This window comes from Hypanus sabinus, chromosome 28, assembly GCF_030144855.1.
Source record: "Hypanus sabinus isolate sHypSab1 chromosome 28, sHypSab1.hap1, whole genome shotgun sequence".
Lineage (NCBI taxonomy): Eukaryota > Metazoa > Chordata > Chondrichthyes > Myliobatiformes > Dasyatidae > Hypanus > Hypanus sabinus.
Window position 1 is genome coordinate 17,151,910 of NC_082733.1, and position 23,586 is coordinate 17,175,495.

At 42.0% G+C, this 23,586-nt stretch overlaps 1 protein-coding gene across 1 annotated transcript in view; it reads left to right on the forward strand.

The window, feature by feature from the left end:
• hdgfl3 (HDGF like 3) overlaps window positions 1–18,028 on the forward strand; it is a 127,568-nt gene extending 109,540 nt beyond the window's left edge. The window contains exons 4-6 of the mRNA XM_059952665.1: window positions 3,593–3,751; window positions 13,684–13,839; window positions 17,673–18,028. Coding sequence (XP_059808648.1) covers window positions 3,593–3,751; window positions 13,684–13,839; window positions 17,673–17,687 — 330 coding nt within the window. The 3' untranslated portion in view covers window positions 17,688–18,028. The remainder of the gene's footprint in view (window positions 1–3,592; window positions 3,752–13,683; window positions 13,840–17,672) is intronic.
• The last annotated feature ends 5,558 nt before the right edge of the window (window positions 18,029–23,586 follow it).

Genomic DNA, 23,586 nt, shown 5'->3' on the forward strand with positions numbered 1-23,586 from the left:
ACGAAATTACATTTCTGCATGCAACAAAAACATTTTGAACTCCGAAAAAAAGACGTTGGGTTGAAGGTTACTACATAGGTAGCCTACCTTGGATCGAAGAATTAAAAGAAAGCGCGCACTGGCGGGTGTCAGGCATTGGCAGTGGTGATGTATATTAATAGCGATAAAAAACACGTTGTAGCGGTGTAGCGCTACACGCAGCGCTAAAATAAAGACTGCAGTCAAAGGTAACTTTATTCGAACTAAACAGCCTTGCTTTTAAGCCTCCCTCAACCCAGCCCCCATGGACGCAGATGCTGCAAAAGACGCGTACTCACAAACCCCCGTAGGCTATCTCCCTTAGCCGGAATGCTGGCTAATTGTGAGGAAATGTGTCGCCACACTTAGATCGTACAAGATCACCATAATCTTCAAATTTAGAATTACATTTCAAAAGCTAACAAACTAACATAAAATACATTTTAATTAAATACTGACCAATTATTTCCCAAAGCCACAGGGAGCCGCAGCACAGAGGTGAAAGAGCCACAAATGGCTCGGGAGCCGCAGGTTGCCGACCCCCGGTTTTGGCCATATCTGATTACATCACTAGTGTGCCAAATACCTTAAAACAAAAATAAATTAAATGATCCAAACAGTGCAGAGAAGCTATTCAGAGAGTGTCAGAGATTGTGTTATTGTTACTGAAGGGAAAAATTGTTAAAACCTTGTGCACATACAGATAAGTGTGCCTGATGAGTTCAGCATTAAATCCGCTAACAAAGCAGAGATGCAGATTTTAAAATTGTAGCTATCTTAAGCGTAACCCTAATTTGATGTCAAATGATAAAATGCTCATAAAATAAACATAAAAATAAATAAAATTCAGTACATGGTAATGATGCAAAATATAATTAATTCTTACGTGTTCCTAATTCTAGGTTGACTTTTCACTGATACTCTCAGGCAGTGCTGCAATGTTGGGATAGGAATTTTCTGTTTAGATTTCAAATCATGGTTTTGGGTACAAAACAGATAGTAGAAACAGAATCAGAATTAGGTTTAATATCACCAGCATATGTTGTGAAGTTTAACTTTGTGGCAGTAGTATAATAAATACCGAAAGAAAGCTGAATTACAGAGAGTATATATGGCTATTAAATAGCAAGTTAAGATAAGTAGTGCAAAAAACAGTGAGGTAAAAAAAAAGTAGTGAGGTAGTGTTCTTGGGTAAAATGTCCATTCAGAAATTGAATGGCAGAAGGGAAGGAGCTGTTCCTGAATCTCTGAGTGTGTGCCTTCAGGCTTCTGTATCTCCTTCTTGACAGTAATATGGAGAGGAGGGCACGTCCTGGGTGGTGGGGGATCTTAATGATGGATGCTGCCTTCCGAAGCCACCACTCCTTGCAGGTATCTTGGGTACACCCTATCCTCGTTATATGTTGGGAATACGTTCCTCGCGGTCGGCGCATAGTACGGAAACACATAATTATTTAAATGGAGAAAATAGGGGTGTGTTCTGGAGGTCTTCCTAAATATGTTTTATCTGTAATTTATTCACATTTTCATACCAATACGACACAAAAGCAGTACCACAAGGCAACATTCATATTATATTTCATCAATTTTAAGGTAATATTCAGCATAATAAGTCATAGAAAGCTAACATACTAGGGTGTACAGTATTCACCAACAGTGGCAGATCTATAGGCTCCGGGAGATGACTGGTTGTACAGTGGTGCCAGGCAGCTTTACATGGATGAGGTGGATGGTTGTGGGTCATCAGGATCATCAAGGACAGCAAGGGGTGAAGGAAGACTCACAGAATACCCGCTTTGGTGCGATGCCTAACTCAGCTATCATAGTCCACAACTGCAAAGGGTAATGTTCAGCAGCTTCATGATCAGCACTGGCTTGCTCACCATGCACAGCTAAGTTGAGAAGCCTGTGATGATTCACAAACTTAGAAAACCATCCCCTACTTGCATTAAAGCTAACAATATCACTTGACACTTCCTCGCTAGCCTCTGAACAAAGGCGACCACAGATTTCCAAAGCTTTCACACGAAGATGATCGGAACTGAGTGTTGTTTTTTCTCTTTGTTTCATACTCAATGTACAAACTCAACACTTTCTCCATTTTTGTCATCATCGGGTTACGCACTTTGGTAACAACCTTTGAAGACACTTGTGATGAATCAATCATTGCACTTCTTATTTTCTCAGCACTTTTCTTTATGTTTCTGATTGTGGACTCACCCAGGCTGAAGTACCGTCCCAGAGCTGTGTTACCTTCACCTGACGTGGCCCTGTTTATAATTTCCCAACTTTTTTTCAAGTGATAAAGCTGTTCTCTGCCACTTGGCTGATGGCCCAGGACTTAACATAGGATGCTTAGGAGGCATAGTTAAATATTTCAAGCAGAAAATCAGTACACTATAGGTAATAAGAACAAATGTTTAAGAGCGCAAGATCGCACATTCATGTGCTGCCAAAACCAATGCGAGACTGGCGGGAGTGAGACAGTGAGGTGTGCGCACGTGACTTGTATTGGCGGGAAAACGGTGCTTCTCATCCCAACAGCTTTGCATAACTGAGAGCTTTGGCCGCATATAAGGAGAAGTTGGTAGAAATAGGTTTGACGCATAACTATGAATCTGCATTGTTTGAAGATGCATATAACGAGGATAGGGTGTACTACAGAGGGTAGTACCCATGATGGAGCTGACTAACTTTACAATTTTCTGCAACTTACTGCGATCCTATGCAGTACAACACCCCCCCCCCCGCTTCCCCCCATTACCAGACGGTAATGCAGCCAGTCAGAATGCTCTCCGTGGTATTCACCTATAGAAATTTCATTGGGCTCCTTAAGAGCAGGGCGTTCTTTAAAGAGTCTCGGGCAACATTTATCCATCAGCTAACCTAACTAGAATAGATGATCTAGCTATTATCACTTGTGGGATCCTGCTGTGTTGGCTGGCTGCTGCACCTGTTACATCGCAACAGTGCTACAGGTCAAAATCTCATGGTAGCAAATGATGTGGTGGCCTTGGTGTTGTGTATGGAATTATATAAATGCAAGGTGTTACAGATGCCAGTCAAGTATGACCACAGCAATAAGTTAAACTCAAAGCAGGAAGCCACCACAAAATTGACCTTGCTAGAAATCAAGCAGATCTCTTTGATTATCTGACCTTAACACTATTCCACATGATTATTCACCATACTTTCCATTATTGATATGTATGCAGACACATTGATGTGGCATATTTTATTTAAATTCACACTCATCTCAATATAATACCTTTCTCCAGCAAGGCATTACTTGGTACAAGGAAACCTGCCTATTCAAGGAGAGAAAGGAGCTTGATGGAATTACCCTTCCACCTTTCCACAGGGTCTTCTAGGATTCAAGAGTAAACCTACAATGTCCTCTATATAGATAAAGGACTCACATTGGCAAAAATGGACTGTAAATTCACCAAGATGAAAACATTATAGATTTCATGTGTTGTTATAAAACATTTAATGGATGGTTATTTTTAAACATACTCATTTTATTAGCATGTATGATTTTTTTTTCTGATACCTTGCTGTGTCTTTGTTTCAGGCGATACAGCAACAGAGTTCTTCAGAGACAGAAGGGGAAGGGGGAAATACAGCAGATGCCAGCAGTGAAGGTGAAGGGCCAGAGATAATGGACGAGGAGGGAAAAGCTAAGAGCAAAAATGAAAAAGCAGGTTCCAAACGGAAAAAAGCTGCTTTCAAGGTAAAATATTTAACTATTTCTGCATTCACTAAATATAGCATCAAGTGCAGCTTTCAATGTCATCTTTGGATATTTTCTGTCCAAACCCCTCTTGGGTTTAATTCTGTGCAATTTTCTTGCAAACGAGAAATAATCTTCAAAATTTGATCCTACCCAGAATATTTAATGTTTTAATTGTTTTGAGGCAAATTGCTGGAGCAACTTAATTGAGGTTCTTGGAACCACTGTTGGGGGTCAGTACCAGTCTGTCAAATAATGGCAGCAGATCCAATGGGCTTTAATCATCTGTCTTTAATTTGTATTTTTCCGTTAGTTCCCTTTATGTGCTGTTAAGCTGCTTCAGAACTCCTGTTCCAGTAACAATAGTCATCATCTCATTTAAAATCCCCCTCCATTTAAGTGCAGAGTTTCAAAGCTCAGAGTAGGTTTATTATCCAAGCACATACTGTATACACAACATTGCGAGCATACTCAGTCAACCCAAGAACCATAATAGAATCAATGAAATACCGCACCAAACAGGCAGACAAACAACCGATGTGCAAAAGACAACAAGCTGTGCAAATACTAAAGAAAATTAATAAATAAATATATCAACAAACAATAAGTATTGAAAATGTGATGAAGAGACCTTGAAAGTGAGTCCATAGGTTGTGGGAACAGTTTAGTGATGGGCAAGTGAACTTGAATCCCCTTTGGTTCAAGAGCCTGATGGTTGAGGGATAATAACTGTTCCTGAACCTGGCGGTGTGAGTCCTGAGGCTCCTGTACTTTCTCCCTGATAGCAGCAGTGAGAAGAGAGGATGTGGTGGGGGCAGGGGGGGGGGGGGTTCTCTGGGCCTGTATTCACTAGAATTCCAAAGAATGAGGGGTGACCTCATTGAAACCTATCGAATGGTGAGGTTGAATGAACAGTTGTTGTGACAATACTCGATGTCCCTCTTTTATGCTGATTTGTCACCACCTTTGATTCGTCCAATGACAGTGGTGTTCTCGGCCAGCTTAAGTATGGCATTGAAATGCTGATTTCCTGTAACAGCACTCCATGTAGAACTGCTCAGTGACAGGGGGGGCTTTACCCATGATTGACTGGGCCATATCCACTACTTTTGTAGGATTTCTGTTCAACAGCATTAATGTTTTCATACCAGGCCATAATGCAACTGGTCAATGTGAAGAGTGTTGTCATATGAAGAGCTTTTGATTGCTCTGGGCCTGTATTCACTAGATTTCAGAAGAATGAGGGGTGACCTCATTGAAATCTATCAAATGGTGAAAGGCCTTGATAGAGTGGACGTGGTGAGGATACATCCTATGGTGGGAGTGTCCAAGACCAGATGACAAGGCCTCAGAATAGAGAGGTGTTTTATCAGAATAGAGATGAGGAGGGATTTCTTCAGCCAGAGAGTGATGAATCTGTGGAATTCTTTGCCACAGGCAGCTGTGAAGGCCAAGCTTTTATGTATATTTAAGGCAGAGATTGATAGATCCTTGATTGTTCACAGCATGAGGGGATATGGGGAGAAGGCAGGAGATTGGGGCCAAGAGGAAAATTGGATCAGCCATGATAAAATGGCAGAGCAGGTTCGATGGGCCAAATGGCCTAATTCTGCTCCTATGTCTTACAGTCTTATATACTCTCCACCAGACATATATAGATATTCGTTGAAGTATTATATGTCATACAGGATCTTTGCAAACTTCCAAGGAAGCAGAAGTGCTACCATGCTTTCTTTGTGACTGCATTTACTTGCTGGGTCCAAGACAGGTCCTCTGAAATTATAACAATGAGGAGCTTAAAGTTGCTGACTCTCTCCATCTCTGAGCCCCCATTGAGGACTGGCTCATGGACCTCCAGCTTCCTGCTTCAAAGTCAGTAATCAGCTCCTTGGTCTTGCTGACACTCAATGAGAGGTCATTGTTGTGGCAATACTCAGCCGGATTTTCAATTTCCCTCTTTTATGCTGACTTGTCACCACCTTTGATCTGGCGGATGACCTCAGCCAACTTACGAGGGGTGATTGATAAGTTTGTGGCCTAAGGTAGAAAGAGTCAATTTTAGAAAACCTAGCACATTCATTTTTCAACATAGTCCCCTCCTATATTTACACACTTAGACCAGCCGTCGTGGAGGATATGGATCATGGACCTCCAGAAAATGTCCACAGCAGGGGTGATTGATAAGTTTGTGGCCTAAGGTAGAAGGAGATGAGTTATACAGCTCTTGTTACAGCACATTGTTAACAAAATGCTGGGTAGAGAGGGTCTCATTCCTCTGTGTTTCAGCCTGGCTTGGATTTCCCCCCCCCCCCCCACCTTGTACCTGGCCATGGTGATAAACCCTCACCTGCTTAAAGGTGCTTGAGAGCTAACTCTGCAGAGTCCTTGAGAAGATCGTGAAATCTGTAGTTCATTAAGTCAGTTCAAAAGTTTGTTGCTTAAAGGGAAATTACATGCTGTAGATTGTAGTGAGAATAATTCAAAAGATGTATATTGAGAAGTTTTGTAAGCCAGTCAGCAGAACATTGCCCTTTTGAGTAAGGAAGAAAAAATATATATACAGCATGTGTATGTTCGAAGGTCATGTTTGACAAATCTTACTGAATTTTTTGAAGAGGTTACTAGGAAAGTTCACAAGGATAAAGCAGTGGATGTTGTCTATATGGACTTCAGTAAAGCTTTTGACAAAGTTCCACATGGAAGGTTAGTTAGGAGGGTTCAATCGTTAGGTATTAATGTTGAAGTAGTAAAATGGATTCAACAGTGGCTGGGTGGGAGATGCCAGAGACTAGTGGTGGATAACTGGTTGTCAGGTTGGAGGGCGGTGACTGGTGGTGTGCCTCAGGGATCTGTACTGGGTCCAATGTAGTTTGTCATGTACATTAGTGATCTGGATGATGGGGTTGGATTAGTAAGTATGCAGATGATACTAAGATAGGTGGCGTTGTGGATAATGAAGTAGGTTTTCAAAGCTTGCAGAGAGATTTAGGCCAGTTGGAAGAGTGGGCTGAAAGATGGCAGATGGAGTTTAATGCTGATAAGTGTGAGGTGCTACGTTTTGGTAGGAATAATCAAAATAGGACATACATGGTAAATGGTAGGGCATTGAGGAATGCAGTAGAGCAGAGTGATCTAGGAATAATGGTGCATAGTTCCCTGAAGGTGGAATCTCATGTGGATAGGGTGGTGAAGAAAACTTTTGGTATGCTGGCCTTTATAAATCAGAGCGTTAAGTATAGGAGTTGGGATGTAATGTTAAAATTGTACAAGGCATTGGTAAGGCCAAATTTGGAGTATTGTGTGCAGTTCTGATCACCGAATTGTAGGAAAGATGTCAACAAAATAGAGAGAGTACAGAGAAGATTTACTAGAATGTTATCTGGGTTTCAGCACCTAAGTTACAGGTTAGGTCTTTATTCTTTGGAGCTAGAAAGTTGAGGGGGGACTTGATAGAGGTATTTAAAATTATGAGGGGGATAGATAGAGTTGACATGGATAGGCTTTTTCCATTGAGAGTAGGGGAGATTCAAACAAGAGGACATGAGTTGAGAGTTAGGGGGCAAAAGTTTAGGGGTAACATGTGGGAGAACTTCTTTACTCAGAGAGTGGTAGCTGTGTGGAACGAGATTCCAGTAGAAGTGGTAGAGGCAGGTTTGATATTGTCATTTAAAGTAAAATTGGGTAGGTATATAGACAGGAAAGGAATGGAGGGTTATGGGCTGAGTGCAGGTTGATGGGACGAGGTGGCCTTTTTCCGTGCTGTAATTGTTATATGGTTATATGTATGTGTGTGTATATATAAAATCAGTGCGACAAAATGCTAGAGGAACTCAGCAGATCAGGCAGCATCTGTGGAGGGAAATGGACAGTCGATGTTTGGATCAAGACCCTTCACCTTAGACCAAGATGAAGTGCTGTGATTCAAACTGTTGACTGTGCATTTCCCTCCCACAGATGCCGCCTGACCCACTGAGTTCCTCCAGTATTTTGTTTGTAGCTCCAGATTCCAGCATCTGCAATCTCTTGGGTCTTCAGAAATATTGGGAAAGAAGATTATGGGTATTGGAAGGGGTTGGTTAGATCAGTATAACAAGGTAGGTGGAACAGGAGAGACTGGGAAATGATCAGTAGAAATAGGATGGTGGGAGAGTGGGGTTGGGTAGATGAATGATAAGAGGCTGGTAGATGAGAGAAATAAGTAAAGTTCGGGTGCAACATCCAGGTCAGTTTTAGGTAATGTGTTGGTCTTCACACCTCTGTTGGAGTCTCTGTTTCCCACACTTTATCACAAACCACATGGAACAAGACAATTTTTTTGTCATCTGCTCACCTGGATCCACCCATCACTTACCAGGTCTTCCTCCACCTTTTTTATAACACCTGTTTACCCTCTTTCTTTCAGTCCAGCCTGATACCTCCACTGCCCATACCCCTCCACTGATGCCGCTGGACTCCCAGTGCTTGTGTCTTGCTGCAGATTCTAGCAGCTGTAGTCGCTTGTGTCTCCAAGATAATTTTTGTCATTGGGTGTCACGGCTAAATAGTTGACACAGCGCTGCAGTAGTTGGTGGTGTATCATGCAGTTTGACCCACTCTGACCTCCTGCCTGCATGGAGTTTGCATGTTCTTTCTGTGACTGCTTGGGTTTACTCCCACATCCCAAAGACATGCTGATTGGTGAATTGGCTATTTGGTTGACCCTACCTCTAGATGGATGACAGGAGAATCAAGGAGGGTTAAAGGGGGCGTAAGGAAGGCTAGATTACAGAAAGGCAAATGGGGAAACAGAATTGATGGAAAAGTCCTGAGAGCTGGCACAGACTCAACAGCCCAAATGGCCTCCTCCTACGTTTGCAAAGTGGTATATGTAGGAGATTAATTACAGAGTTTTATTTCTGTATGAGCGGTGTACATGACTGAGCAATATTTTGCATAACTGCCTGAAATGACACACACGTGAGCCTCCAAAAATAGCCCACCAAATGTTCCTAGATGAATCTCATACCCTCAGTAATGTTTACATGGTATCAAAAATCAAAATCCAGATCGTTGCTATAAAAACCTAACCATCCAAGCCAGGTAGTTACTTTCCTGCAGAAATCACAGATTAGAACAAGTTTTCAAATTTACTATGTTACTAATCAGATTTTTCTAACAGGGACACTCTTTTATTAAATTATCAGTGCAACACAACACCTTCCGCATAAATGAACTGAGCCAAAAAAAACTTGGAAACTATTAAGCCAGGATTCAGCAAATTTTGAAATTCACAGCACCTGAACAGCTCCTAACCTCTGAATCCAAAGGAAAACATTTATTTTAAATCAAACTTCCAACACATGGTTGGAAACAAGCCATCAAACTACTGCTTTTATTGGACATTGGATAGTGTTTATTGTCTTTGGTGAGAGGGCCTCAGGAAAATTAAATTCTTTAATCAGGAAGGACACTCACTTGTAAGGCAGTGATTGTCAAATCATATTGATTCATTAAATAGCCCAGAATCTGCCCCCACCCCCAAGTAGCGGCAGCTTAGTTGAAAAGAAAACAAAACTGCAGATGGTGAGACCGTGAAATGAGAGTAGAAAATATTCATGAGGTCAGGGCACAATTAAGGAGAGGTGGGGGGTTGGATTTCTAATGTAGAACCTTCAACCTGAAATATTAACTCTGTTTTTTCCAAGACGGTTGCTGCCTCACCTGCTGAGTATTTTCAGCATTTTCTTTCCTAGCTATTTAATTACACTTAGCAAGATCCAACAAAGCTTGGCAAAGTAGTTTCCTCTGAAGAGTTGGTAAACAAATTGTGCCATTCTACTGTTGTCTTTGTGAGATCAATGGCTTGCTCTCACCTTCCACATGGATATCATTAGGTAATAACATCTGCACCTGTGTCCTGCACTGCTAAATTGGTAAATTAGAGCTGCTCGTAGGGAGGCTAAATAGAGTAAATACCTGTTTAATGAAGAAATGTATGCTTTTGCAATGTCAATCAACCCCTCTATTCCACATAGGAAGAAATTTAATAGTGACCTCTCAATTTAGAACATAGAACAGAAAAGGGAGATTTAATTTTTTTATATATTACGTATTTTTCCCTGTGCCGTTCACTATGTAACAAACCTTCCCCTCTCCCACCTGTCCCTCCCCCCTCTCCCTCCTTCCCCCTCTCCCTCCTTCCCCCACTCCCTCCTCTCCCCCTCTCCTCTCCCTCTCTCTCCTCTTCCCCTCTGTTCCCACTCCCACTCTCTCCCTCCTTCCCCCTCTCCCTCCTTCCCCCACTCCCTCCTTCCCCTCGCCCTCCTCTCCCTCTCTCTCCTCTTCCCCTCTCCCTCCCCTCTGTCCCCGCTCCCACTCTCTCCCTCCTTCCCCTCTCTCCCTCCTCTCCCCTCTCTCTCCCTCCTTCCTCATTTCCCTCCTTCCCCCTCTCTCTCCTTCCCTTTTCTCTCTCCCTCCCCATCTCTCCCTCCCCTCTCACCTCACTCTCCCCCTTCCTCTCTCTCCCCCCTCTTTCCCTGCCCCCCACCATTACTCCTTTTCCCTCCCCAGCCCTTCAGTCATACTGTAGGTATTTTGTGCCTGTAGATTGGCAATTCTGTCCTCCACAGAATTCCCAAGTATCCCACTTCACAGTTTGTTCCTGTAACTTCCAGGAACCAGGAATAGGTTTAACCTTAAGATGGCCACAGTTGGATGAGATGCTTCTTCTAGGAAACATTGGGTAATTATACATAATGGAGATGCACAAGAGTGCTGCCACCTGCTGGCAATCTCAGTGTGGTACCACTAAGTATTTGCTTCTTTGTCCACAACCAGTGGAAGGGTAAATTAAACCAGCAAATGGCCAGATCTACAGAGGGACAGAGACATTTTGTGAGGCAGTATGTAGCTGATACAATTTATAAAGTAATAATGCTTGATATGTGGCTCTGGTTTCTGAAACCGATGTCTGAATTTACTGTGTATTAACAAGATTTGCAGCATAATGCATCATAAATAGAAATCAGCAGACATTTTGGGCTCAGTTTGCATGGATTGCTGCAGATTCAAAATGGTTACTTGCAGTTTTCAGTGTGAAAAATAAAAAAGGTTTTTCCTGACAGACGCTTTAAACTGCACTGAATGTCTGTCTATTTTCAACAATTCTAAACAGAACTGACAGCATTTAGTGATGTGAATGCATTGCCTGTCAAATGTAGAAATCAGGAACTTACTGATAGATTCTGAATATCAAACCTGTCACTGGGATCTTATAGTGTTACGTAGCACACCCACTCTTGCTGGAATTCCTAGTTTTATGCTGGAGGGTCACCTCCCAGATCCAACATCATATTAACATCAAACAGGAATTTCAGGATGGAGAAGATAATTTATCTCACTTAATGTTTTTTTAAAACAAATCATGTATATTACTTATTAACCAATTTTGTTTAGTTCTAATTAGGTTAGATTTTTAATTTTGCGTCAGTTTTAATAGTTTTTACAAGTCTCTGGGTGATAGAGATATTAAGATGTGACCTGTGCCTTTACTACTTAGAAAAGCTGTTTTTCCATTTATGGAGAGAGTTCAGGAATATTTGGGAGCTGGGCTTCCCCATTCTGAGCCTGGTAGCCCTATCATTGCTCGGATCATGTCACTGGGATGTAAAGGGCTAATGAGATTGTTTACTTGCCATTCAATTGGATAGGTATGGCGCAGGGACAATAATTCCAGCAGGTTCTCTCCCAGTTTGTATATTGTGCCACAGAAATGGGAATCCCCAGCCATCATCTGCTAATTAATTAAATGCTGCCCCTCAACTTTATTCCCATAATCAGAAGGGAGGTCTCATATTTGAATGAAAACCTGCTGCCCTGTACGAGGTCAGTTCAATATGCTTTTTCACCCCAGAGAGTTTTCCAGTATCGACCCTCAAGAGATCTAATCCCAGTTTCACCTCAAGCTGAACAGCTGTAGGACACAGTACCTCCTGACTGCCACAGTGACAAGCACTTACAGAGAAAACTTCTTAATGGGAAAAAGATTAATGCACACGATTTGTCAGCTGGCAAACGTACCCACATTTGTCAAAGTTGTTTAAAACTACAGAGGGCATCTGTGAAAGCAGTGTTTTAAGTTTACATCGTTGCACTTTTTAAATAACAGGCGGTATCTGGGTTGCACCTAACTCTTTGCCTGAGACTTGCCAATAGCAGCCAACTAAGTTTTGAGTTATAATGTTGGTGACTTCATTCTCTCTGTATCTATTTAACCCTGACCAATAGAGATCTGTCAGCCACACTAGAACAAGCTGCCATAGTTATGAGAAATCTGAAATAAAATGAAAACTGCGGGAGACAGACTGTGGGTTAGGTGACTTTGGGGGAGGAGGGTAGAGAAATGTTCCAAATGGAAGACCAACCAGAATGTCATGGACATGAAGGCACTCTGATCCCCTCTCCATAGATACTCAATGAAACGCTAAGTATTTACAGTCATCATCAGCGTCACGATGTGGCGATCATGGTTTATAACCATGATTGTTCTTGGCAAATATTCTACAGAAGTGGGTTGCCATTGCCTCCTTCTGGGCAGTGTCTTTACAGGCCGTCTTCAGAGATTGTCTGCCTGGCATCAATGGTTGCATAACCAGGACGCTATATACACCAGCTGCCCATACCATGCACTCACAGGGAGAACGTACAAACTCCTTACAGATAGTATAGAAACCTGATCGATGATCACAAGCACTGTAGAGCATCGCTCTAACTGCTACGCCACCACATTGCCCCACTGGAACATTCTAAGATCAGACTTATTAGTATAATTGAAGCATGGAAGGGACTATATGTAATTGGTTAAAGGAGGGGAATAGTCCCAAGCAGTTGTTCTTTGGATTGTTGAGAGGGATGGCTGTTGTGGACTTCAAGACAGCAATGGCAGACTGGAGCAAGTATTCTTAAATGAATATGCAAAGTGATTACAGTTGGATAGGAGAATAAAGAGTAATAAATGAAACGTACAATTTTAATGTTAAGACAGGAACAAAGAACCCACATTTACAGGAATCTAGGAAAGTACTAAGTCTGTTAAAAAGATAAGAGATGACCTTGAATAGATGACTTGGAGGGGGTTTGTTCCCCTTTTGGTCCCAGAGATCATGAACAGCAGATGCACTTGCTCAGAGTGGGAGTAAAGGTTACCAATATACAAGAAATCCAAGTTGAAGGCATTATTCCAACTCTGAGGTTGTTCTGAGAGTTTGATTGTTTAAAGCTGACACATTGTTTGCCATATATCTTGTCTTATTTAAGAGCCATTCAACCTTGGTGGTCTCCTATCCTGACAGCTGAGGAATGATTCACCCTGTTGCTAAATAGTTACCACAGAAGGACAAGCATTCCGAGTCAAGCTGTAAACCATAACTCTAGCCACTTAAATCCAATCTTTGCGAGAAACCGTTGATTTTCTAGCACCGGATGATGCCTGCTGGTAAAGTTTGATGATGTCTACTCATTGAATTTGGCCGCTCCATAATTTTAAACCAGCTACACCCATGAATCATATTATAATTGTTATGTTACATGACAAATGAATTCACGAGAAGAAGCTTGGCAACCACATTGGCACTTCTCACTGATGCTTATGGCAGCTGAGGTTTGAATTTCAGGGGTTTGTCAAACAGATTAAAAATGTATAGAATTGATTTATATTTGGAAACAAATATCAGAAAATAAGTGAGAGAATAATTGTATCCTGATCTTATTTTATGGACTTGAAAAATCAAATGAACTGTCAAACCTTTTCAAAAGCTGATGTTGAATATTATATTCGATCCTGGGACGTCTCCAGGTTCATAAACAGAACTTCTGTGAATTTCCGCAGTGTGGACTTGGGTCAAAGCAACCTCACTCCCCTGATCATTTCAACTTCTGAGATCTGTGTTTTCCAGAAATCTGCAAAGCAGTTGCGGAAATCCACTGACCAGGAAGGCAAAGACGAAGCTGATAAGGATATCAAAGAGGAAGAGGATAAGAGTGGTTCAGAGACAGGAGAGGCAGATGGCGATGCAAAAAATGCTGCGGAGTATCAGCAAGTGAATGAGGAGGTAACAGTGTTAATGCTTTAGAATATCCAGTGAGATTTTTCCTCAGGTTTGGAGGCTGTGTTAGAGCAGGACACTGGAAGTTAAGGGAAATTGATAAATACAGCACACATTGACACAATTGGACAGGTTTTAGGGCTCTTGATTATTTTTTTCGCTGAAAGAGGCCATTCAACTGTGCCTGCTCTTTAAAAGAACTGTCCAGTAATTCCCTCCCCTGAAATATCTCTGTAGTTTTGAAAGGTTTTCCCTTTCAAGTTTCAGTGAGTCGATCCGATATATGAACGCAGCATATCATGGTTATATTTCTGTTTCTTGTGCACCGAACATCATGCAAAGTTACTGTATCATGAAATGCACATTTCTTATAGAGGTGCTCCCTAGCTCAGCAATATCAAGCATCTGAAGGTTGGTCTCAAAATGCAATGTAGAAACACAGAAAACCTACAGCACAATCCAGGCCCTATGGCCCACAACGCTGTGCCGAACATGTCCTTACCTGAGAAATTACCCAGGGTTACCCATAGCCCTCTATTTTTCTGAGTGTATACCTGTCCAGGAGTCTCTTAAAAGACCCTATAGTATCTGCCTCCACCACCGTCGCTGGCAGCCCATTCTACATACTCACCACTCTCCGCGTAAAAAAAACTTACCCATGACATCTCCTCTGTATCTACTTCCAGGCACTTTAAAACTGTGCCCTCTTGTGCTAGCTATTTCAGCCCTGGGAAAGAGCCTCTGATCAATGCCTCTCATCATCTTATAATGTAGTCAGAGCATTAGCCCTGAGTTCCTCTAACTTAAGTCATCAGTTCAACCCAACTTAAATTTGTCAAAACTAACCCTAACATATCGCATTAGTCTTGCTCATTCTCTGGTGTTGTCTTCACTTTGCCCAATTTCAGGAATATCTTTAAGATCTGGAACATCGGAACTTGCATATTACCTTGCAGAAATAGAGCTGGATCCACTGATATCAAGTGCTCCCAGCTATGAGAACTGGTGATAATGAATTGCTGTGAACAGTCCACCTCAATTCATTAATTCATCTGCAAATATATTTTGTATAGAACTCAGTTTGTATGTGTACTTGTGTGAAAGAAACTGAAGAAGACTGCAAAAGAATATTGTTTCAAGATGCAATAGCTGATGCCTTAAAGTTAAAGCAGAAAATATTGTAAATATTCGGAGAACTTGGCAGCATCTGTGGCTAGAAAAATAACATTAACATCAGATTTCAGAACCTGAAATATTGCCTATGTCCTCTTTCCACAGTTATTGCTACAGCTACCGAGCATGCCCACAAAGTTTTGTTTTATTCCAGATTTCCATTCTTTTGCTTTTGGACTCTTTAGAACTGACATTCCTTATATTCTTCTTACCCTCCGAATAGAATGGGCCACAGAAAAGCAGTTCATGTCTGGCTGAAATTAGAACGGAGAACAGCACCGCACAGGAACGGGTCCTTTGGCCTACAATGTCTGTGCCAACTATGATGCCAATCCAAGCTAATCCCATCTGCTTGCGCATGGTCTGCATCCCTCCACTTTCTGTTTATTCCTGTCTCAATCTGCTTCCACTTCTTCTCCTAGCAGCAAGTTTCAGGAGCCCATTCAAAGTCCATTTATTATCAAAGTATATCTGCATTATGCTACTTTGAGATTCGTCTCCTTACAGGCAGCCACAAAACAAAGGAATCCATTAAAAAAAGACTGTCAAGCACCCAATGTGCAGAGGGGGGGGGGAAAACAAACTGAGCAAACAATAAAAGCAAGCAGATAGCATTGGGAACTGAAGTCCATGAAAGAAAGTCTGTCCACAGACACGAAGACACTGCCTCAGTTCATCATAAACTCATCAATTTCCTTTAACTGCACCCTAAAGCTTCGCACTGCAGCATTTGACATTTCTGCCCCAGGAAAAAGACTCTGATTATTTACCTTTTACTTCCTCTCATAATGTTATATACTTTTGCCAGGTTGTCCTTCGGTTTCCAGTGTTTCAGGGAGAATGATACACACACACACACACGCACTCACACACTTGCACGCACACACACACACACACACACTCATGCGCGCACATATACACACACATTCACGCATACACACACTCACTCTCTCACACACACACACGCGCGAAAGGTATTTAATTTAGATTCGTTATTCTTCACATTCAGGACAGTTCACATCATGAAAACAATATGATTTGATGTTGGGATATGACAAGCTAATGCATTATTGTTAGAGTTTTATTGAATGTTAATGTGAAAGTTTTAGAATCGGCCCTTCAAAGGGGATAAATCATGAGCTTTATGACTGGCATAAAACTCACTGAGGGGCGGGTGAAGGGGAACAAAGGTACGGCCCATGCTGAGGGCAGAACGTTGTACCTCAGTGAGGAGTCAGTCAGATGGAATGGTGAAGGCACGACAGGGATTAGACCTGGGATTGTAGAGAGGTAAAGAGTTGGTGACATCACTAAAGAGAGGAGGGATTGGTGTTCAGGGAAGGTGGGGTGGGAGTAAGATGCAGGTTCTAAGTACCCAAGAGGTGACAGAGGAGTCTGAGAGACCCAGGGTTGCAGCTAGTGGTGGGGAAAGGGGTATCCAAGGGCTCAACGGCAGTGAGAAAGGTCTCAGCCTGGAGGTGCAGGCAGTTGAGATCAGGCCCGGAGCTGTCGGCTGCAAAATTCACGGTCTGAAGGCGTCCAGGGTCATTGGAACTGGGGTTAGATAACAGTGGAATCCACGGTCTGGAGCAAGCTGGGTTTGTTTGAGCTGGAGTTGGTGATGGTGGTGTCGGTGGTCTGGAGGCGTCCAGGGCTGTCGGAGTTAGAGACGGTGGGATAATTGATGTTTTGCAGTCGAGACCCTGCATCAGAACTGGGAGTTGGCCAGTGTAAAGAGGTGAGGGGGAGTAGTGAGGCAGGTGGATGGGTGGATTCAGGTGAGGGGGGTGGCGGACGGGCAGGTGGGGGAAGATAATGACAGATGCTGGGAGAGACAGCCCTTTGCTTTTTCTTTTGTAACCATATTAAATTGATTTATTTTAGTTAGAAAGATAGACCATGGGAAGTCTTTGTAAATTCACAAGTTATTACCTGAGTCTCTCAAAACCAGTGAAATCTTTTGGCCAACATTCTTTGCAACTGCTCAAATATGACACTCAAATGTCTAGTGAAATCTTCAGTGTGTTGGGTAATTAGCTTAAGATCTCACCCCTCCATTGAAATTCAATGCACAGCAGGCAGGATCGCATCAAATCGTGAAGACATTAAGAAATAGGAGCAGAATTAGGCCATTCAGCCCATCAAGTATGTTCTGCCATTCCACCACTGCTGATTTATTATCCCTCTCAACCCCATACTCCTGCCTCTTTCCTATAACATTTCACATCCATACTAATCAAAAGCCTACCAACCTCCACCTTAAATATTCTCAATGCCTTGGCCTCCAAAGCCATCTGTGGCTGATGAATTCCTCTGGCTAAAGAACTTCCTCCTCATGTCTGTTCCTTCTATTCTGAGGCTGTGCCCTCTGCTGCTAGACTCTGCCACTATAGGAAACACTATTTTTAGATTTCTGAACATTGATACAAACATGGTAAAATGTTCTGTTTCAATGAATAATGAAGGTGATCAACACTCCGGCTGCAAGTTCCAAGCCCTCTAACTCTGGTTCACTTTTGAAAGTTGCTGAGTGCCTGCATCATGTTCTGATTTTAAAACTGTTTCTCCGTTTGCAAGTTTGGAACGTTTCTGGGATATTTGGTGTTTCTTTAAAGTTTCCAGCATCTGCTGTGGTTGTTTTAACTGTTTTGAATCCTTCATTTCAGACTTCGATCATTTGAATTCTGGCCACTGAGGATGGAGGACCAGGTCTCAGCTGTCCATGACTGGACATTTTACATACAATCATTCCTTCTGTCTCTGTCGACATCAGCATTTTGTGCAGGCTTTCCTTCATTGTGCTCCCGATTATAATTTTGCGCACATGCCAGTCAGTAAAACACCGAGAAAACGTCATGCATTTTATATTTTCCCTCTTCTGGAATGTCGTGAGCAGCATTCCATCCACCCTTTACAGTACTTCATTCTTATAACTGCCTAGCTGTTCTGTTACTGAGAGAGGATACAATATTTATTTTTGATGCTTGCTTTAAATGTGAAAAATAAACTTTTTTTTCTTGTACTCAGCTTAGTTTTATTCTTCCCTGTGCCATTTGTCTTATGGGATTTTTTATGCATTTATTTAGTATCTTTACACAAAAATGTCTGTTCTACTGCTGTTCAGAAATGACTGTCTGGTAGAATAAAATTAATGGAATGCATGAATGTTGGTGTTACTTATTTTGAAGCAGATCACAGTGCTAGAAACTTTGGGAGAGGTCACGAATGTATAAGTTGATCTCGGACTGGTTGATCACTATATGATGAAATGGTGAATGAAGTTACTATCATGCCAGAATTCAGAATTGAACAGTGCCACCAGTGAAGATGTTGCGACCTATTTATTATGAAATTCTGCAAAGATACAACTAACGTCGGAGTGTATTATCATATGTACAAGTACCCATTTGCTCAGGTGCAATAAAAAAATCTTACTTGTAGCAGTATCACAGGCGTATAAGTTCAAAGTTCAAAGTAAATTTTATTATCAAAGTACATATATATCACCGTATACAACCTTGAGATTCATTTTCTTGTGGGATACTCAACAAATATAGAGAATAGAGCTTATAACATAATGAAAGACTGCCTAACTAGGGCGTTCAACCAGAGTGCAGAAGACAACAAGCTATATAAATGCAAAAACAAGAAACAATAATAATAAATAAATAAGCACCAACTATTGAGAACATGAGATGAAGAGTCCTTGAAAGTGAGGCCATAGGTTGTGGGAACATTTCATTGATGGGGCAAGTGAAGTTATCCCCTTTTGTTCAAGAACCTGATAGTTGAGGGGTGGCAACCGTTCCTGAACCTGGTGGTGCAAATCTGGGGGCTCTTGTACCTTACTGATAGCAGCATTGAGAAGAGAGCACATCCTGGGTGGAGGAGTTCCTGATGATGGATGCTGCTTTCTTGCAACAGATGTGCTCAGATGTTGGGAGGGCTTTACTCATGATGGACTGAGCCATAACCACTACTTTTTGTAAGATTTTCCGTTCAAGGGCGTTTTTGTTTCTATACCAGGCTATGATGCGGTCAGTCAATATACTTTCCACTACACATCTGTAGAGGGTCTCTCAAAGTTTTAGAAGTCATGCTGAATCTCCACAACTCCTAAGGAAGTAAGGGCATTATATAGGCAAGCAAAACATACTTTAAACATGCATTAAACACAATTTTTACAAGAAAGAGCACAATTAGAACAAAAAAAATCATATTTTAGTGCATACTGGTCATTGTATATTTAGGATTGTGCCAATTGGTTTAAGGACCAAATGCTTGAGGGAAGGAACTATTCTTGGACTTCATGGCATGGGATTTTGAACTTCAATACGTCCTGCCTGATGGGTAATTGGCCTGGATGAAGGGTATCTTTGATGAGGGATGTGTCTATGATATATTGTACAGCGTCCACTACTCTCTTCAGCTTCTTACACACCTGCTCATTCAAATTACCAAACCAGACCAGGACACGATTGCTCTAAGAAACTAGAGTCTTCCCAGAAAATTGCAGCACTGTGACTGTGAAAGCATCTGGTCTTTAGCTAGGTCTGCACAGCGGGTATGAAGTGCAATAATTGCATTGACTAGCCACTAACTTTTTTTTAACACCTTCACTACTGTGTACTCATCCAGTGCTAATACTTTCATGGTTTTGTTTTAATTATATGCTACATTCACGTCTTCCTCAATCTCAGTGCTTCTTTTACACTTAGCAACCACTTAGGAACTCAAAATGTTTCATCAAGTATGTTAATTTCTAACCTATTCCCACCTTCTCATGTCATTAATGCGAAGTAAGTAACTTGCCTTCATTTCCTCCCCTCCAGATTTGGATCCTCTTTGCTGGAAACGAAAAACAACACTTAAAAATATTAACTCTCTTTGTCAGCATGGCTTTGTGAGGGGCAGGCCGTGCCTCATAAGTTTTAATTCTTTGAGGAAGTGAAAAGACAAATTGATGAAGGTAGAGCAGTAGATGTGTATATGGATAATAGTAAGGCTTTCCACAAGGTACCTCATTGTAAGCTCATTCGGACATCCAAAGGTATGGGATCGAAGGAAACTGGAATTCACAATTGGCTTTCCCATAAAAAGGGTGGTTGTAGATGGTGTGCATTCTGCCTGGAGGTCGGTACCCAGTGGTGTACCACAGGACTTTCTTCTGGGATACCTGCTCTTTGTGATTTTTATAAATGACTTGGATAAGGAAGTGGAGGGATGGCTTGGCAGGCTTGCAAATGACATGAAGATTGGTGTGTTGTGGATCATGTAGAAGGATGTTGTAGGTTACAATGGGATATTGATATAATGCAGATCTGGCCTGAGAATTGGAAGATGGAGTTCAATCCAGGAAAGAGTGAAGGTCAAATTTGAAAGCAGAGTACAGAGTTAAAGTCAGGATCCTTAGCTGTGTGGATTTTGGAGTCCACATCCATAGATTGCGCAAAGTAGCCATGCAAGCTGATAGGGTGGTTAAGAAGGCTTATGTTGTATTTGCCTTTATTCATCAGAGGATTGAGTTCAAGAGCTGCAAAGTAATTTTGCAGTTCTATAACACTCTGGTTGGACCACACTTGAAGTATCATGCCCATTTCTCGCAACTCATTGTAGGAAGGATACAGAAACTTTAGGGAAGGTGCAGAGGAGGTTTACCGGGAATCCACCCGGATTAGAGAGCATGTCTTTTGAGGAAAGGTTGAGCGGGCTTAGGGCCTTACTCTTTGGAATGAAGGAGAATGAGAGATACCTTGATAGAAGTGTATAGGACAGATAGATATAGTGGACAACCAGCACCTTTTCCCAGGGTGGAACTGGTTTGTACAAGAGGGCATAGGTTTATGGATGTTGTAGGTTACAATGGGATATTTATATAAGATATATCTTTGATAGGCACATGGATGGAAGAAAAATGGAGAGCTGTGTGGGAGGGAAGCCTTAGAATGATCTTAGGATAGATTAAAATGTCAGCACATCTGTGCTGCATTGTATGCTCTAACTGGCTGATGAAAATAATCCAGAGCCCAATGATGGAGGTAATTGAAGCCCAGACCAATAGATTTTGTCAGAAGACCATATCAGCAGGGATAACTTGCATTCATAAGATGCTTTAAATATTGCAAAATGTCCCAAGAGGTATTATTGGCTAAAAACTGGTAGCAAGACAAAAGAAGCATCATTTGGAGATGAAGGAGATGAGGAGGAGGAATTTCTTCAGCCAGGAATGAAAGGGATTTGCCTATTTATTACGGCATAGAAGGAAGCCACTTAGCCCATCTGGACCATTTCGTCTTCTGACCTATCTGTCCTAGTTCCTCTTTGCTTCATTCTCTCTCATCAACCATAATCTCCCCTTGGGTTCATTTGTCACATACCTTTAGTATGGAATAATTTACAATGGACAATTGATCTACCAGCATGTCCTTGGGAGGTGGGAGAAAACTACCCTTGGTTGCAGGGCGTATGGCCAAACTCTACACTCACATACACGCACACACGTGTAAAAACACATGGATGAGGGGTCAGGATCAATTCCGTGTGAATGAAGCTGGAACGCAGGTCTGGGTGCTGTGCCTCCCTGCCTCCTGGAAAGGATTCAAACACAAGGAAAATTTAGGCATCAAACATGGGGGCTCAGAGCACCCTGATGTGTGGATCAGACAGCACACTTTCCCCTGGTGCAAACTGGGATATATTAGGCAGGTTTTAGGAGTGCTTGTGTTTTTAGAAGATGGATGCAGTCTGGTGAGCAATGGGACATTTTAGTTTAAAGCATTAATGTGGGGTTCAGCCGCAGAAGAGCTAATGGGAACTGTGATCCTATAAATGAAAGGTACAAATTATCTGATACTCTAACAGGGAAGGCTCTGAATTCAGACAGCGTGTACTATGCAACAGCTGAGTTAAACTACCATCAGCTGCAACCCAGATGGGATCGACCCTGCTACAATGAGGAGAGCAGATGGGAACAGTAAGTGTCACCCTGGTGAAGCTACTTTCCTGCTAAACATCATAAAGCAGAGACATATAGTGTGGAATCAGGCCATTTGGCCCATTAAATCTGTGCCGACCATCATGCACCCATCTTCGCACTGATTCCATAACAACCCCCTCCTTTCCATTCCCCACATTCCTACCAACTCCCCGTAGATACCGTAGAACTCACCTACACTCAAAGGCAGTTCAGAGTCATAGAAAAATCCAGCACAGAAAAAGGCCCTTTGGCCCATCTGGTCCATGCTGAACCATTTAAAATGCCTACACCCATTGGCCTGCACCCAGACCACAACCCTCCATACCCCTACCCCTATACAAGCTTCTCTTAAATGTTGAAATTGAGCTTGCATGCAACACCTGCATTGGCAGCTCATTCCATCCTCTGAGTGAAGAAGTTTCCTTTCATGTTCCCTTAAGCATTTCACATCTCTCGCTTAATCCATGACCTCTAGCTGTAGTCCCAGCCAATGTCAGCAGAAAAAGCCTGGTTGCATTTACTTTTATCTACATCTCTACCAAAACTACCCTCAATTTTCTACATTCCAAGGAATAAAATCCTAACATTTAACAGAGAAATCTACAGCGTATTACAGGCCCTTTGACCCACAATGTTGTGCTGACCTTGTAACCTACTCTAGAAACTGCCTAGAATTACCCTACCGCATAGTTCTTTATTTTTCTAAGTTCTATGTACCTATCTAAGAGTCTCTTAAAAGACCCTATTGTATTTGCCTCCACCACCATCGTTGGCAGCCCATTCCACACAGTCACCACTCTCTGTGTAAAAAACTTACCCCTGACATCTCCTCAGTACCTACTTCCAAGTACCATAAAACTATGCCCTCTCATGTTAGCTATTTCAGCCCTGGGAAAAAGCCTCTGGCTATCCACACGATCAATGCCTCCCATCATCTTATACACCTCTATCAGGCCACCTCTCATCCTCCGTCGCTCCAAGGAGAAAAGGTCAAGTTCACTCAACCTGTTTGCATAAGGAACACCTTTTCAATCTTTCCTTATAGCTCAGAACCTCCAGTCCCAGCAACATCCTTATACATTTGTGGGAGAAAACTGTAGTTTAGAGACATGTGGGATTAAGCCAGAATACTCAGAGGAAATCCAGGTGGTCACATGGAGAGTGTGCTGCCTTCACATAGAAAGACTCAAAGTCGGGCTCACAGCCATGTTATTGGAGCTGTGAGGGAATGGCTCTACTAAATGAGTCAATGCATCCATAATAAAAAGTAGAGCTCTAAGATCGGGTCAAATTTCTATAGTCTTTCAAGATCTAATCATGAATAATGTTGGACAAAGGATCTCATGCTTTCTTAGCATATATGATGAATAAACTCCTCTTGAGTTTCCAGCAGGGTGCAGGTATCGATTATATCAACATTTCAATGGCAAACTCTCCCATCTTCATTAGGGCATTTCTGGGCATTTCTAGTCCGGTCATATATATACTCCAGTATTCTGTCTCTTCTGATTGGTTAGTCCTCATCCAATCATGTTGGACAATTGAACATCAAACAGGAGGGGAAGACTACCTCAATTTCCCTATTCAGAATGAAGACAGGACCC